Source organism: Grampus griseus (genome assembly GCF_964374135.1).
Source record: "Grampus griseus genome assembly, chromosome: 15".
Taxonomy (NCBI): Eukaryota; Metazoa; Chordata; class Mammalia; order Artiodactyla; family Delphinidae; genus Grampus; species Grampus griseus.
Window position 1 is genome coordinate 59,873,453 of NC_139009.1, and position 15,578 is coordinate 59,889,030.

Consider the following 15,578-nt stretch of genomic DNA (forward strand, 5'->3'; position numbering starts at 1 on the left):
CACAGGATATTGAATATAGTTCTCTGTGCTATACAGTACGACCTTGTTGTTTATCCATTCTATATATAAAAGCTTACATCTGCTAACCCCAGCCTCCCACTCTACCCATCCCCCAACCCCCTCTGCCTTGGCAACCACCAGTCTATTCTCTATGTTCCTGATTCTGTTTCTGTTTCACAGATAGATTCATTTGTATCATAGTTTAGATCCCGCAGTAAGTGATATCATATGGTATTTGTCTTTCTCTTTCTGACTTACTTCACTTAGTATGATAATCTCTAGTTTCATCCATGTGGCTGCAGATGGCATTATGTCGTTCTTTTTTATGACTGAGTAGTATTCCATTGTAGACATGTACCAAATCTTCTTTATCCATTCATCTGTTGATGGACATTTAAGTTGTTTCCATGTCTTGGTTATTGTGAATAGTGCTGCTATGAACATAGGAATGCATGTATCTTTTTGAAATACAGTTTTGTCTGGATATATGCCCAGGAGTGGGATTGCTGGATCATATGGTAATTCTATTTTTAGTTTTCTGAGGAACCTCCATACTGTTTTCCACAAATTACATTCTGTAATCCACCAAATTACATTCCCACCAACAGTAGAGGAGGGGTCCCTTTTCTGCATACCCTCTCCAGAATTTGTTACTTGTAGACTTTTTAATGATGGCCATTCTGACCAGTGTGAGGTGGTACCTCATTGTAGTTTTGATTTGCATTTCTCTAATAATTAGCTATGTTGAGCATCTTTTCATGTGCCCATTGGCCATTTGTATGTCCTCTTTGGAGAAATGTCTATTTAGGTCTTCTGCCCATTTTTCAATTAGTTTTTTTGTTGTTGAGATGTATGAGCTGTTTGTATATTTTGGAAATGACCTCGTTGGTCATATCGTTTGCAAATATTTTCTCCTATTCTGTAGGTTGTCTTTTCATTTTGTTTGTGGTTTCCTTTGCTGTGGAAAAGCTTGTGAGTTTGATTAGGTCCATTTGTTTATTTTTGTTTTTATTTCTATTGCCTTGGGAGACTGACCTAAGAAAACATTGGTACGGTTTATGTCAGAGAAAATTTTGCATGATCTCTTGTAGTAGTTTTAGGGTGTCATGTCTTATGTTTAAGTCTTTAAGCCACTTTGAGTTTATTTTTGTGTAAGGTGAGAGGGTGTGTTCTAACTTCATTGATTTACATGTGGCTGTCCAACTTTCCCTGTACCACTTGCTGAAGAGACTGTCTTTTCCCCATTGTATAGTCTCGCCTCCTTTGTCGAAGATTAATTGACCATAGGTATGTGGGTTTATTTCTGGGCTCACTATTCTGTTCCATTGATCCATATGCCTAACAATGTACGTTGAAGATTTTCCATACATTATAAGTCTACAGTGTAACATTTCCATAATTTTTATAGCTGTATACTATTCCGTTGTATGTCTATACTTAACTTACCCGTCTTCTATGATGGACATTTGGGTTGTCTCTTGTGTTTTGATCTTACAGTGATGTAAAATGCCCAGATGTTTCCTTTTTTAATTAATTATTAAAATTTTTATTGGAGTATAGTTAATTTACAATGTGTGTTAGTTTCAGGTGTACAGCAAAGCGAATCAGTTATACATATGCATATATCCACTCTTTTTTAGATTCTTTTCCCATGTATGGCCCAATGTTTTAAAATAAAATTGTTTAGATTTCTTTGTGCTTTGTTAAAATCAACTTACTTGGCCACCTTAATTCGTGCCCTCCCACTTAAGGCTTAGACTTGGAGGTCACCACCTCGCATTTCTGATAGGACAGCAACCTACTGGATGATGAATTTGGGAACCAGCTCTTTTTCCATGAGGAAGGACGTATGCCTTGTCAACATGGAAGCAGCTTTGACCTTGCACTCCCTCTCCCATGCTAATTCCTGACCTGGCTTTCTGTCTTTGGGATGGCAGCAGCTCTTTCGGACCCCACACTTCTCTTGCCCTCACATTCCAGTGGCTTGGGAACACAGCACAGCCAAGAGGGACGACCAGGTCCGGGGAGACTGGGCAGCGCATTTTTCTATCAGTAGGCTGTCAAGGCCCACAGGGTTTCCTTCCAGCCCACCAGGCTCCACACACACTCAGAGCTCGCTCTCAGGCAGCCCGTGCAGGACCCCCCCACCCCCACCCCAGGCCCGTCCTTGCCTCATTTGACTGCTACTGAATCCTGCCTGCCACACTGGGCCACTGGTTGGTACCCACCGAGCGTGCAGCATCCCTGATGTGCAGAAGGCCGGGGCGCCCTAGGGTCTGTGTCTTAGCCTTGGTCTCAGGATGGGATGGGTCTCCTCAAGGGTCTGGACCCTCCCAGGTCCGAGCCCCCTGAATAACACATCTTCTCCGTCCTCCGTGAAATGAATGAATGAAAAGTGGCCGTCGGGGTTTCCGATCGCGGTCAAGCCTCAGATCCGTCCCCCTTCCCTCCCTCCCTCCTCCTCCCCGCAGTTCGGCGGGGCTGCCCACACAGGGCGGGCTCTGCCTCTCTCGGACTCGGGAGCGTCAGCCCACAACCTGCTCCTTAGGCTTAGGGATAGGCAGCCTGCTTCCAGCCTTACCTCCTAGCGGAGTGGAGGCCTGTGAAGCCGCTCAGGCCCTCGGAGGGACTGACCTCAGGGCCTCGGAGGGACTGACCTCAGGGCCTATGCAGGGTTGGCAAGTGGGGGCATTTCATGGCCCTGAAAGACGTTTAAGGGAGGAAATAACAAGCAATCCTGCTGGCCGCGGTCCCTCCAGCCCGGAGGTGCCTGGGCTGGCAGGGGTGGGGCCGGCGCTTCCTCTTGCATTTCCTCCCATTGTTCCCGTCCCGCTTCCGGGAATTCTCCCTGATAGGGGCCTGGGCGGGCGGGATGCCGGCGAGGGAGGAGAGCCGGGCCCGCTCTGCGCCCTGACCCGCCGCGCTCTGGCCGCAGCCTCCAGGGTCCGGAACCGGGGGCTCGCCGGCAAACTAGCTGTCTGCACCTCCAGGGCTGCCATCCCTCCACTCCCCTGGCGGCCCTGCCTCCCGCCGCCCCAGGCTGAAGCCTCAGAATTGCCAGGAATTGCCGCTGGGAATCTGGGGGCCAAGTCTGTCTACCAACAAATAATGCAGGAGGCTGCAAATAAGAAAATAGTTTATTTGGGATTTTAAGAATTGCAATTCGGGAGACGCAAATTCGGGTACCTGTGAAAGTATTGGGAGAAAGAGGGACTTTTAAAGACAAAAAGCCTGGAGGTTGTTAAAAGTTGCCTGGCGAGAATTGTGATAGGATCTGAAAGTATTTGTGCTTAAAGAAGCACAGGTTGGGGACTTCCCTTGTGGCGCAGTGGTTGAGAGTCTGCCTACCGATGCAGGGGACACGGGTTCATGCCCCGGTCCGGGAAGATGCCACATGCCGCGGAGCGGCTGGGCCCGTGAGCCATGGCCGCTGAGCCTGTGCGTCCGGAGCCTGTGCTCCACAACGGGAGAGGCCACAACAGTGAGAGGCCCGCGTACCGCAAAAAAAAAAAAAAAAAAAAAGAATATGCCTGCCAATGCAGGGGACACGGGTTCGAGCCCTGGTCCGGGAAGATCCCACATGCCGCAGAGCAACTAAGCCAGTGCGCCACAACTACTGAGCCTGCGCCCTAGAGCCTGCGAATCATAACTACTGAAGCCCGTGTGGCACAACTACTGAAGTCCATGCACCTAGAGCCTGTGCTCCGCAACAAGAGAAGCCACCACAATGAGAAGCCCGCGCAACGCAAAGAAGAGTAGCCCCCGCTCACCGTTAACTAGAGAGAGCCCACGTGTAGCAACGAAGACCCAACGCAGCCAAAAAAAAAAAAAAGCACAGGTTGTTTTAGGGTAGGGGGTCTATAAGTAGATAGACTCTCCTGAGTTATTTTAGGGAAAGGGTCCGATAAATATCTGGAGTTTCGGGCAGGTGTTCTGGATGACTTCATCAGGTCAAAAGGTCAGATTCCATCCAGGCTGAGACATATATAAGTCACACTTCATTAATGGCCTCCCAGCTCCATTTTATAGAGCTCTCTTACCAATCCCGACTCTATTTTGATTTTCCTTTCACAGGTTCTAGAGCAGGATCCACCATCAACCTGCTCAAGCAAGTCCCTCCGTTCTGCTGCCCCAGTTTCACAGTGTCGCATTGTTACCCAGAAACTGGGTTTGCCTCTTGGTGGGTGTCGAGCCAAAAGACACAACCAAGTCAAAGACCAGGAGAAGGAAGGATTTATTACTTGCAGCAAGTAAAGTGAAATTTGGGGACCCTTCCCAAAGCAGTGTCTCCCTGGAACAGCAAAATTGGGGAAGTTTTAAGCTATGGGTATATGCATATTCGAGAAGGGGCTTGGGCAGTAGGCAGAGTCCGAGCTTTAATTGACTGAAGGCATGAAGGTCAGAAAAGGTCAACGTCACCATCTCTTAGATTCCAGCTGATCTGGTGGTTGAGTGCCTGAGGGGGGATTTAAATTCTGAACAGCTCAAGAAGTGCTTTAGGCTAGTCTTTGCAATTTAAATAGAACTGGGTGTCTCCACAACTGGTTTGTTACCTTTGCTATTGTTACTTTTGCCTTGATAAGTTTGTCCTTTATGTTCTCTTAAGATCATTATTACTGAGATCTATTCAAGGACAAGGACTGTGGCCAGGATTAGATCACAAAATGGTTTAGGCCAAAAATGGCTTCTCTTATGTCAAGGAGGCCATGCCTGGTTCTCTTTCTCTGGGGACCCCCTACCCCATCTGCTTACAGCATGGATTCAGGGGTTCTCCGCACCTACTGTCTGGTTTTTTTGACATTGCCCACTTCAGTCAACACACTGGTGACAGGGGCCTTCCCCTCGCTGACTCTGGGATAGAGACTCTCCAGGAGGCCCAGTTTAGTGAGCTATGGTACGAGCCTGCTCTGTTCTGCAAAGGACTATAACACAAACCAGTCCAAATTCTAGGAAATTCCTAGCATCACGAGGGGTGTTAGAACCCTGGAATGAATATTAGCAAACATCTCTCCCTTTAGCCCTATTAAAAAACAAAATTCAACTAAGTACATTTGAAGATCTAATTGGTTTTTTATTCATTGAGTTATGAATCTGACAGCGTCCCATCTAGCAACTAGAAAGGCACTCCAAGGGGTTGTGCAAAATGGAAGATATTATAGGCAGAAGGAGGGTGGGGCAAGAAGGTATTAACAAAAGAATATGAAGGGTTATTTTAAAGTCAGGACATCAACTTTTTTGGATGGGGAACAGACAGGCAAGGGTTTATCATGCAGATTGCCTCGTCTTCTTCTGGGTGGGGTGGGAGTGGGGTAGAGATGCCCCACAAGACAGATTACCTTTCTGGTGCTTGACCAGAACATTCTAGACTGGCCTATTAAGATTACATTTCTGGGAAAGGTTGAAACTGCGACTAGACCCGGTATTAAATCTAGGTTTGGTATTGGCCTCGGCCTGCAGCGGCTTGAAGCAGGATTTTGGTTCCCCAGCCAGAGATTGAAGTCAGGCCGCGGCAGTGAGAGCGCTGAATTCTAGCCACTAGACCACCAGGGACAGTGTCCAGTGACAAGGCCCTGGCCCGTTGGCTTTGTAGAAATGAATTTCCACAAAGAGGCAGACAGTACTGAAATAAGCAAAGTGTTTATTAGGAGGAAAAACGTGAATAGACTCACAGGGGCAGGCTCAGAGAGAGGGTCGCACCCTCGTGGTAGTTTGAATCACTTTTATGGGGCATTTCGTCCAGGTTTCCTCTGGCCAATCATCTTGCTTTGCCCGGCTCTGTGTCTGTATTTGGTTTAACTCAGGGTCCTCCTCTGTGTGTGTGTGCATCTCTGAGCCAAGTTGGATTCTAGTGAAGAGGCCTAGACGTAGGTTGACATCACCTACTATGGGGTGGTGCCCCTCGCTTTTTGACCCCTGAGGAGCCTTTCTGCACATGTGTAGTTGGGAAGGCCTCCTTGACCTAGAGAATGAGAAAAATGTGGTCTCTTTTTCTCTTATCTGGTTAGGGTTCAGCTCCTCTCTGCCCCTGCGATTACTGTTATCTTAAAGTGTCCACCGGAGGCAAAGTCCAGCTATTTACCCTGTTCCTGTTGTTGTTTCTATCTGGATGTGTAAACAGGAGGTTGGCTGAAAATGTCTAACCTGGAGCCCATCTATCTCCTGCCTCACACCTTTTGGCAATTGTGAATAATGCTGTTATGAACTTGGGTGTACAAATATCTCCTTGAGGGGCTTCCCTGGTGGCGCAGTGGTTGAGAGTCCGCCTGCCGATGCAGGGGACACGGGTTTGTGACCCGGTCCGAGAAGTTCCCACATGCTGTGGAGCAGCTGGGCCTGTGAGCCATGGCCACTGGGCCTGCGCGTCCAGAGCCTGTGCTCCACCATGGGAGGGGCCACAACAGTGAGAGGCCCGCGTATCGCAAAAAAAAAAAAAAAAAAATCTCCTTGAGTCCCTGATTTCAATTCTTTTGGGTATTTACTCAGAAGTGGAATTGCCAAATCATATGGTAATTCTATATTTATTTATTAAAAGCTTTGTAGTGTTTTTTTTTTAATTTTATTTATTTTTGGCCGTGTTGGGTCTTTGTTACTGCACGTGGGCTTTCTCTAGTTGTGGTGAGTGGGGGCTACTCTTTGTTGCGGTGCACAGGCTCTAGGCACGGGCTTCAGTAGTTGCAGCATGTGGGCTCAGGAGTTGCGGCATGTGGGCTCAGTAGCTGTGGCTCACGGGGTTGGTTGCTCCGCAGCATGTGGGATCTTCCCGGACCAGGGATCGAACCCATGTCCCCTGCATTGGCAGGCAGATTCTTAACCACTGTGCCACCAGGGAAGTCCTGGTAATTCTATATTTAATTTTTTTGAGGAACCGCCATGCTGTTTTCCATTCCAACCAATGGTGTGCAAGGGTTTCAATTTCTCAACATCCTCGTGAGCATTTGTTGTTTTCTGTTTTCTGATAGTAGTAATGGATGTGAAGTGGTACCTCATTGTAAGCAGCCAGTTTTAATAGTCAGCCCATTAGGTCAAGATGGAAGTTTTATTTCATCAGTAATAAAAACTCATGTTCAAATCAGTTGTTATAGAGACCAGAAAAAGGAAGGTCCCAGATAATAGGTGTGCTATTTATCCATCGGAAAAACAAAAAATTAACAAGCAAATGATGAGAGTACACCTGTGGCTGGTCGTTGTTTGTGTCCTGACAGTAATGTGCAGGAGGCACACCCAAGTCCGATGTAGGCACTGGGCAACGGTTCTGGTTGACACAGGCCACTCGCTGCCCTGGTTTCCTGCCGCTGCTGCAGGATGCAGTTTGCTCACTTTTTAGCTTAGGGACACAACCTTTTTCCTTGGCACTCTTTGAAGGGTACCTTCACTGAACATCAGGTGGTGACCTTCTCTTTCCTAAGAGCTCATCCATCTATGGGCCTCTTCCCCTCAGTCAGAGATGCGGCCTCAGGTGTGTGTGGGGTGATAGTCTCTTGGGAGTGGGGCATGCCTCCCCTGCCCCAGTTTTCCTTTCTCCCTGTCCCTGAAGATAGGAAGGTCTGTGTGTTTTTCATTTATCATCGTTGCTGGCTGAGCTCTGGGAAACCAGTGTAGATGGTCTGTGTAGCTGTGGGTCAGGAGAGCTGCTGGGGCAGAGGAGAATGCAGAGGCAGTGGTGGCGAAACTGCCCCTGCTTTCAGGAGATGCTGCTCTGGTGCACTGTTCAGGTCTGATGGGCAAAACAACCCAGGCAGATGGGGTGGCAGGGCTGGGCCTCTGGGTGGGGGCGGGGCAGAAGGGGTCAAAGTTGACCTTGGGGGAAGTGTCTCTTGTCCTTCTCGTGCAGGGAGAGGGGCCTGGTCTTCCAGGGATGGTGACGGGGTAACTGGGGGCAGGGCTGCCGGGGGAGCCTTGAGGGGTCCTAGGCATTCTAGGCAGATCAGTTGGTCTGTGGGGCATCCGTGAGGTGGCGGTGGTGAAGGGCATACGGGGGAGGAACTGGGCGCATTAGGCTGCTCTTCTACAGTCTACTTTTCTCTCCTCTCAGGTTCCTGGGGGAGGCCAACGTCCCACTCCGGGAGGTCCTTGCCACCCCCAGTCTGTCTGCCAGCTTCAATGCCCCGCTGCTGGACAGCAAGAAGCAGCCCACAGGGGTAAGTGTCCACCGGCCTCTGCATCTGGCCGGTTTCTGTCTGAGGCTTTGCCCTCCTGACCCCAGTGGGGTGTCAGAGTCCAGCCCCCAGCAACCAGGCCCGGCCTGCCCTGGCTGGAGCTCGGAGTGCCCGGGAGGGGCTCAGGGGTGGAAGGGATGGGAGGGGAAGAGGAGGGACCTGGCCCCACCTGCAGGGCTCCAGTCAGCCTTGCCGCACAGCAGCCTGCCCCTGGGTCACCTCCCGGGCTTGGTTTTTCACTGGAAACCCGAGGTCTTCCCAAGCTTCTCGGCAGCCTTGGTTACGGAGCCTCCATCTGCCTGGTAGCCCTTCCTCACCATCCAGGCCCCTTCTCCAGATCCGGAATATCTGAGTCATCTGGGTCACAGATCACAAGGGAAGGGGAACAGACACCCCCCTCCCCTGCCCACCAGGACCTGTCAGACCCCCTTCCCTTCCTCCATAGTCCTTCCTGCTCCTCCGCCAGCCTTCCCAGTGCTCTCCCAGTCTTCCCAGACAATTCCCAGCCCTCATCTCTGGCCTCCCGTTATTTTTAGTGAGCTAAATATACCCTGCGGGGTTCTTACTTCATGGTCAGTAGAATTCCTGACCTTCCCTCTGGGTCAGCCCCACCTCCCAGGATGCACTGCGGGGACTAACAGTCTGGAAGTACTTCCTCCCAGCGGGGCCCTGGGGAGTCTGTCAGACAGAGTGTGGCTACCTTGCCCGGTGGAGTGTGTGCATGTGCGTGTGCGTGTGTGTGTGTGTGTGTGTGTGTGTGTGTGTGTGAGGTTGGGGGCTCTTGGCTGGCTTGGTGAGTCAGGAAGTGGCCGGTCTGGGCAGAGCTCTGAATGGAACCACTGCTGGGAACTGGGAGCTGGAGAAAGAGAGTGAATGACTGAAGTCACACAGTGAATCGGCGTCCAGCCTGGGACACGAATCAGGGGGCACATCTCCTAAGCTCTCAGTCGTGGAAGGGACTTGAATGGACCCCTGGTTCACTGCCCTTCTGATGCTGGAATTTTCTCCTAAGGTGCCTTAGGCCAGTGATGGCTGGGATGCTTCCTTGGTGGGGAAATGCCACTTCTCAGAGAATTCATCCCTTTCTCAGACAGTGCTCACTGGTAGAACATTCTGGTTCCGTGCAGGGTTCGCTGAGCCTGTCTCCATCACCTCTTGAGTCGCTTTTGTCCTCCCTTGGAGCCCTTCAGTCTGCTAATGCTTCCTGTAGTCAGGAAGGGCTCCGGGACTGCTGAGCTACCCTTCTAGGGATCCTGAAGAGGGCCAGAGCTGGCTCCTCTGAGACGGAGAGCACGAATGCAGGAGTGGCAGGCATCGAGGCAGCTGGGGAAGGAGGTATTTTGAGTCAGGGGATCTGCGCGGTGCTTCTCCACGGCGTCTCAGGGACAGCGCTGCCTACTTTGCTGAGGGTCGGGCCCCCAGTGCCTCCAACCGGGGTTTCTCGCTTCCTGGCTGGGCCACTCAGTCACCTCCTCGCTCTCGCCCTCTCTGCATCTGCGACGCTGGTGTTTCCTGCCAGTGCTTGCCACTCTGTCACACACCCCTCCAGGAAGGGGCTGTGAGAGCCACAAGGTGATGGGTGGCAGCTGAGCACAGGCTCCGGGAGCTGGGGTAAATTAGGTTCCTGGACCCACCTCCAAGGTGTGCGTGGAGGCTTCTCCACACCCACCAGCAATACTCCAGACACCAGCTGGGTGGCTGCGATTCAACTCAATCCTGACACTACCTACCTGGCCATAGCATCAGATCCTACAGGTTAAATGCTGAGTCCTGCCCCCCACCCCCCTTCAGATACCCGTCGCAAGCCCAGGCTGTTACCTGTGCTTCTGACCACCTGGCTATAAATCAGAGGTTCCCAGAACCTCCTCCACAGGTTCAATGAATTTGCTAGAGTGGCTCACAGAACTCAGAGAAACATTTTACTTACTAGATTACCAGTTTATTTATTTTTAAAAATTTATTTATTTTGTTATTTTTCGCTGCGTTGGGTCTTCGTTGCTGCACGTGGGCTTTCTCTAGTTGCGGCGAGCGGGGGCTACTCTTGGTTGCAGTGTGCAGGCTTCTCACTGCGGTGGCCTCTCCTGTTGCAGAGCACGGGCTCTAGGCACGCAGGCTTCAGTAGTTGTGGCTCACGGGCTGTAGAGCGCGGGCTCAGTAGTTGTGGCGCACGGGCTTAGCTGCTCTGCGGCATGTGGGATCCTCCCGGACCAGGGCTCGAACCCTTGTCCCCTGCATTGGCAGGGGGATTCTTAAGCACTGTGCCACTGTACCAGTTTATTATAGAAGGGTATAACTCAGGAATAGCCAGACAGAAGAGACACACAGGCAAGGTATGGGGAAGAGGCACAGAGCTTCCATGCCCTCTCTGGGAGCACAACTCTCTCCAGTTTCCACATGTTCTCCAGCACAGAAGCTCTCTGAAACACAGCCTTTAGGGTTTTATGGAGGCTTCGTGACTTAAGCATGATTGATTAAATCGTTGACCATCAGTGACTGATTCAACCTCCAGCCCCTCTTCCATCCCTGGAGGTTGGGGGTGGGACTGAAGTTACAACCCTCTGTTCACACAGTTGGTCCTCCTGGCAACCAGCCCCATCCTTAGGTGGGGTCCAAAGGTCACTCCATTAACATAACAAGAGACCACCTTTGTCACTCTTGGCACTTAAGAAATTCCAAGAGTTTTGGAAGCCGTGAGCCAGGAAATGGGGACAAAGACGAAATATCTATGAAAAATATATTTTGCTCATCTCAGTGACCAAATATATATGTCTTACAAATCACAATATAGCATGGGGCCTCCTTCCCTGCAGCCCAGGAGGTAGCTCTGGCCTGTGGAGAGGGTCCAGGACCGTCTTCTAGCCCCTGTGATTGTGCTGAGTCACACTGCAGCCCCAGGCAGCTCCCAAGGCCCTCTGAACTGGGGCTCCCCACCCGGGGCCTGGGGCTGGTTGCGCGGCAGCTGGGAGCACAGAGAGCTGGGGATTTGCTCAGACGGGACAGAGAGCCCTGTCAGAGGCTGTGCATTCTCACTGGCCATTTACTGAGGCCGATTTCTGGGCTGAGTCCGATGGACAGAGTTTGCCAGGCATCCCCTGTTGGTTGTAGCTCGGATGACCTCAGAGGGCCAAGGGAACCTGCTGATGGTGTGAGGGGAGTGAAGTCAGGGCTTGTGGGATCCTTAGAAAACCCCAGAGGGACTGAGAGGAGAGGAGGGGCCTGCTGCACGCTGGCCCGTGGGCTCCACCTGCCTGTCACTCGGCATTCTCACCCAAGTCCCTTCGGATGTGGCGTGCTGGGCCGTGTGCCATGAGAAGATGCCAGAATTATCTAGACGCCTCTGGCCCGAAGGGGAAAACGCTACCCCCGTCCTGGGGGAGCCTCCAGGCCCACGAGGGTGCTGGACACACATGGAGGAAAGAGGCAACATGCTCACAAATGTAGTTTGAGAGCAGCTTGCTAATGAGGGTGTGGCTCATACACCACGAAAACCATGTCGGAATCTCCTCAGCCTTAAATGCCAGAGTTGGGTCGGGAGGGGAAACCCGCTGGGTGACAAAACACGTGAAACCCACTGGCGGGGTGGGTCGGGGAGGCAGGAGGGTCCTGTGTATTGGGAGCAGGCACCGAGGTGAGCGGACACAGTGCTCTGGTGAACCCCTGAGTTTCCTTCAGGTGGTCTGAAGAGCTGCCGACAGCCCCTGCCTCAGCTCAGGGCCACATCTTACCCTCTGCCGGCTGCTGGGTGTCGCCTGAGGGCAAGGTAAATAAGACCCGGGCACATGAAGTGCTTTGGGGGCAATGTGGGTGGGCTGGTCCAGGGTTTGGTCCTGTTAAGCTCAGTGTTGGAGCGCGGTGGCCCAGGAAGGAGGCAGCAAGCCACGGGGCTGAGCATGGCAGGGTGGGCGAAGGACCTGGGACCTTGGCCCTATAACCTGTAGGAGGATATGATGGGGTTGTCCTCTGTCTCTGCCTGTCCTGGTGTCCTGGTTTCCTGGGCCCTCTTAGCCTGGGGGCCACACAGGACCTTGCAGAATTCTGTGATACTGTTGACAGAATGGCAACATGGGTGACTGAGGTTATCTGCTCCAGGGCAGCGTGTTTGATGGACACATGACTGACTGGCAGTGGCCTTGTGATAGGATCTATGCATGGTGGTGCTGGAGCTGAGGACCTGACGGACAGGGCTGTCGGATGGAGCACCTTGATGTGGAGGGCCTTAAAGAGGGTCCTACTGAGGGCTGTGGGCCAAAGTCATGGTCTAGGAGAGATGGAGCTCACATACATCCCACAGAAAGAAAATCTCAACTCTGGTTATGTCTGGAGAAGGGGACACGCTATGAGATATGATGTCCCAGTAAGGATGGGAGTGGTCCTGACCCTGAGTGGGGCCCACAGACATGCCCCCTTTCCTTTAGATCTCAGTAGAGCTAGAGGCCTCCAGTATTAACCAGCTTTGGTCCTGAAGCAGTGGACCCTGGAGCCTGCCCCCTGCTGGCGAGATCTGTTCTAGATCCTGGGTTTCGGATCCTCAGAAGCTGCCAGGGATGTTCCTGTTGTTTCTTGATGGCCATGTAAAAGGTGGAGCTGGCTCTGTCTTGGAGGTCTGTTCACAGGCCTGGAGCCACTGGCATGTTGCCAAGCCTTCAGGAGGTTGGGGGTGGGGGGGGCTCTCAGTGTGGAGGGACCTGATGCTCAGGAAACTCCGGGGGTGAGGTGGGGTGGGGTGGGCTGGGGGCAGGGGTTACCTGGGTGGTCTTGGGATTCAGGGGATGCCGTTCCTTCCCGAGCCTCCACGCTAATGGCACCCAAGCCACGGCATGGAGCAGTTACACTCCCAGGGCTCCACTTCTGCACAGAGCACAGAGATGATGTACCGGAAGCCCCAGGTGGTGAGGGGCCGGGGCTGGACAAGGTGAGCCCCAAGAAACAGGAAGTGGTGTTCTTCAAAGGAATCTGGTCCCAGGGTCAGAGGACCTCAGCCTCCAAGTGTTACGGGGCTTTATTTGTCTCTTCTGGGTGAGATTCCTGTGGTTGCTAGGTTTCTCCACCAATCACGAATCCATTCCCTTTTCTAATGAGTAAGAATGGGGGGGGGGGAGAGGTATTTTGTGACTCTGTAAATACTTTGCTCCCTATCCAGTTTTTACCCAGTAGGTTTGACACCCATTGTTATTTCTTGGTTGGATATCATTTTGATTGTTGCTAAATGGTGATATCTTAAATCAATTATTAATTTTTTTCTGCGTTAATCATCCGGCATTCCACTGTAAGGAAAAGTGTCCTCCTGTTGTATTTATTCATTTATTTCTATATGGATTCATGTATTCCTGTTTTATTCAATGGTTTAGTCTGTTCCCATCATTATTTACTGTCATGTTCAAGTTGTACCAGATTTGGCCTGTGGGAACCCTTGAAAGCAGGCTTCTTTGTCCTTTTGACATTTTTTTTTTTATCATTTTCTGAGTACTTCCTTGTTTTCTGGCACAAAAAGGTGTTCCAGGGTCATCTTCTACCTTCCCTGGCCTAACCCCGGAATTAGTTACTGCTCCGAAGAGCCCAAATTGCCTTTTGATGAAGTGAAGGAAAATACAGCTTCCCAGGCCCACCTCAGACCTGGAGTCTCAGGGAGATGGGCGTGGTTGTGAGCGGGTCTGGGTATCTGGGGCCGCCTTCTCGAGAGGCTGTTGTCCGCGTTACTAGAGCTTAGGGTGCGGGGCGCGCTGGCTGCTCAAGTGGCGACACCTGGCGGTGGTTCAGGAACCTGCATTGCTGTTAGGACAATGCCTTGGATCTGGGACTTAAAAGGTCTCATTGACTTCCCGGGCCTCCTCCTAGGTCTCCTGGGATGGGGAGCTGGCTCCAGCCTCCTTCCTCGGTGTTCTGAGCACCCGCCCATTACACACACACACACACACACACACACACACACACACACACACACACACCTGCCCCGACCCTGCCCTCCCTTAGCCCGGCTGCCCACGCCCAGGCTCCAACCTGAAGGGTTCAAGCTGCAGAGCTGGGTACATTCAGGACCTTGAGCTCCTTCCATCTCAGGACCAGGAATCGCTCCAGGAGTTTCCGGACATCCCTAATATTACTCAGCAGAGATACATGTCTAGTGAATTACGCTGAGTCGCTCAGAAGATGCATCATTAACAGTTATGTTTATAAAGCGTTTATCAAAATTTGGGGAAATGCTTACTATCTAATATTAAGTAAAAGACAAGCATTTGCTGTACAGCAGAGCTGTACATTTTTCATTTAAGAAAACTGGAGAGAATTATATCAAAGTGTGAATAGTGGTGGAATTATGGCAATTCCTTTTCTTTTACATTTTTCTTTAAGGCTTTTGTAATTTCCAGACTTTCTTACTTTGGAGTTTTTATTACTTTGATCGATTAAAAGGCCGCCCCAGGACATCTGCTGGACCTGTTGTATCAGGGAAGGCTCGGCCAGGCCTCCATGGCCTGGGAGCAGTAAGAGTAGAGAGCGCCACGGCTGTACCTTTTCTTCAGGTCCGGGTGCCCCTTTGAAGGATGCCGGTCTCCTGGTAGGCTCGGGTGGGGCGGGAGCACAAGGCAGCCTTCCCCTGTCCGTGTAAGTGGCGTGATAGGTCACTCTCCTCTCACTGGTCAAAGCTGGAGCATCTGGGGGTGAGATGGGGGACAGGGGTGCTTCTGGGAGGGAAGAGGGCTCAGAAAGTTGAGCAGCACCCTGAGACCCTCTCAGTGCTAGCTGGGGCCTGAGCAGAGCAAGGCCGAGCTGTCGGTAGAGAGACAAGGGAGGACCCTTGGCTGGGCAGAGTGGCCAAGGGGCCTTTTTCCATAACATGGGCCTATGCTGAGAGTTGAAAAATCCTGCAGGTGAGGTTCGATCGCTGATTCATTTATAGAAGCTTACTAGGCATTCTATTAACTAATTTAATCCTCATTTGACCCTATGCAGAAAGTGCTCTTGCTATCACTACCCCCATTTTACAGACAAGGAAACGGAGGCACAGAGAGTTTACAGATCTTGCCAAAGTCACACAGCTTCTGAGTGGTGGAATTGACTCCAGATTCAATGCTCTTAACCACCTGACTGTGCTGATGGGGCCACAGACTCCATTTTTGGTAGAGGGACGAAAGGAACAGGAAGGATGCTGGAGGGCGGTGGTCAGAGGCCAACACACTAACCTGCTGCCCTCTCTCCCCCATCTCTTCCAGGCCTCACTGGTCCTGCAGGTGTCCTACACGCCTCTCCCTGGAACCGTGCCCACGTTCCCACCTTCGACGCCTCTGGAACCCTCCCCAACTCTGCCTGACATGGATATGGTGGCTGGTGAGAAACCCACGCTCACCCTGGCGGGGCCCTGGGGGGAGAAGCCTAGCAGTGGCACCCGAGTCTGAGAAGAGGGTGTCTTCCTCATACTGGGGGCTG

At 51.6% G+C, this 15,578-nt stretch overlaps 1 protein-coding gene across 22 annotated transcripts in view; it reads left to right on the forward strand.

The window, feature by feature from the left end:
• The window catches only part of DYSF (dysferlin), a 222,362-nt gene that overhangs the window by 38,378 nt on the left and 168,406 nt on the right, over positions 1–15,578 (forward strand). For 21 of the 22 annotated variants that reach the window (XM_082671898.1, XM_082671901.1, XM_082671904.1 and 18 more), the window contains exons 4-5: positions 8,033–8,138; positions 15,365–15,479. In XM_082671898.1, coding sequence (XP_082528024.1) covers positions 8,033–8,138; positions 15,365–15,479 — 221 coding nt within the window. Of the gene's footprint in view, positions 1–7,797; positions 7,867–8,032; positions 8,139–15,364; positions 15,480–15,578 lie in introns of those variants that run through there. The other variant, XM_082671897.1, reaches the window with a different exon arrangement.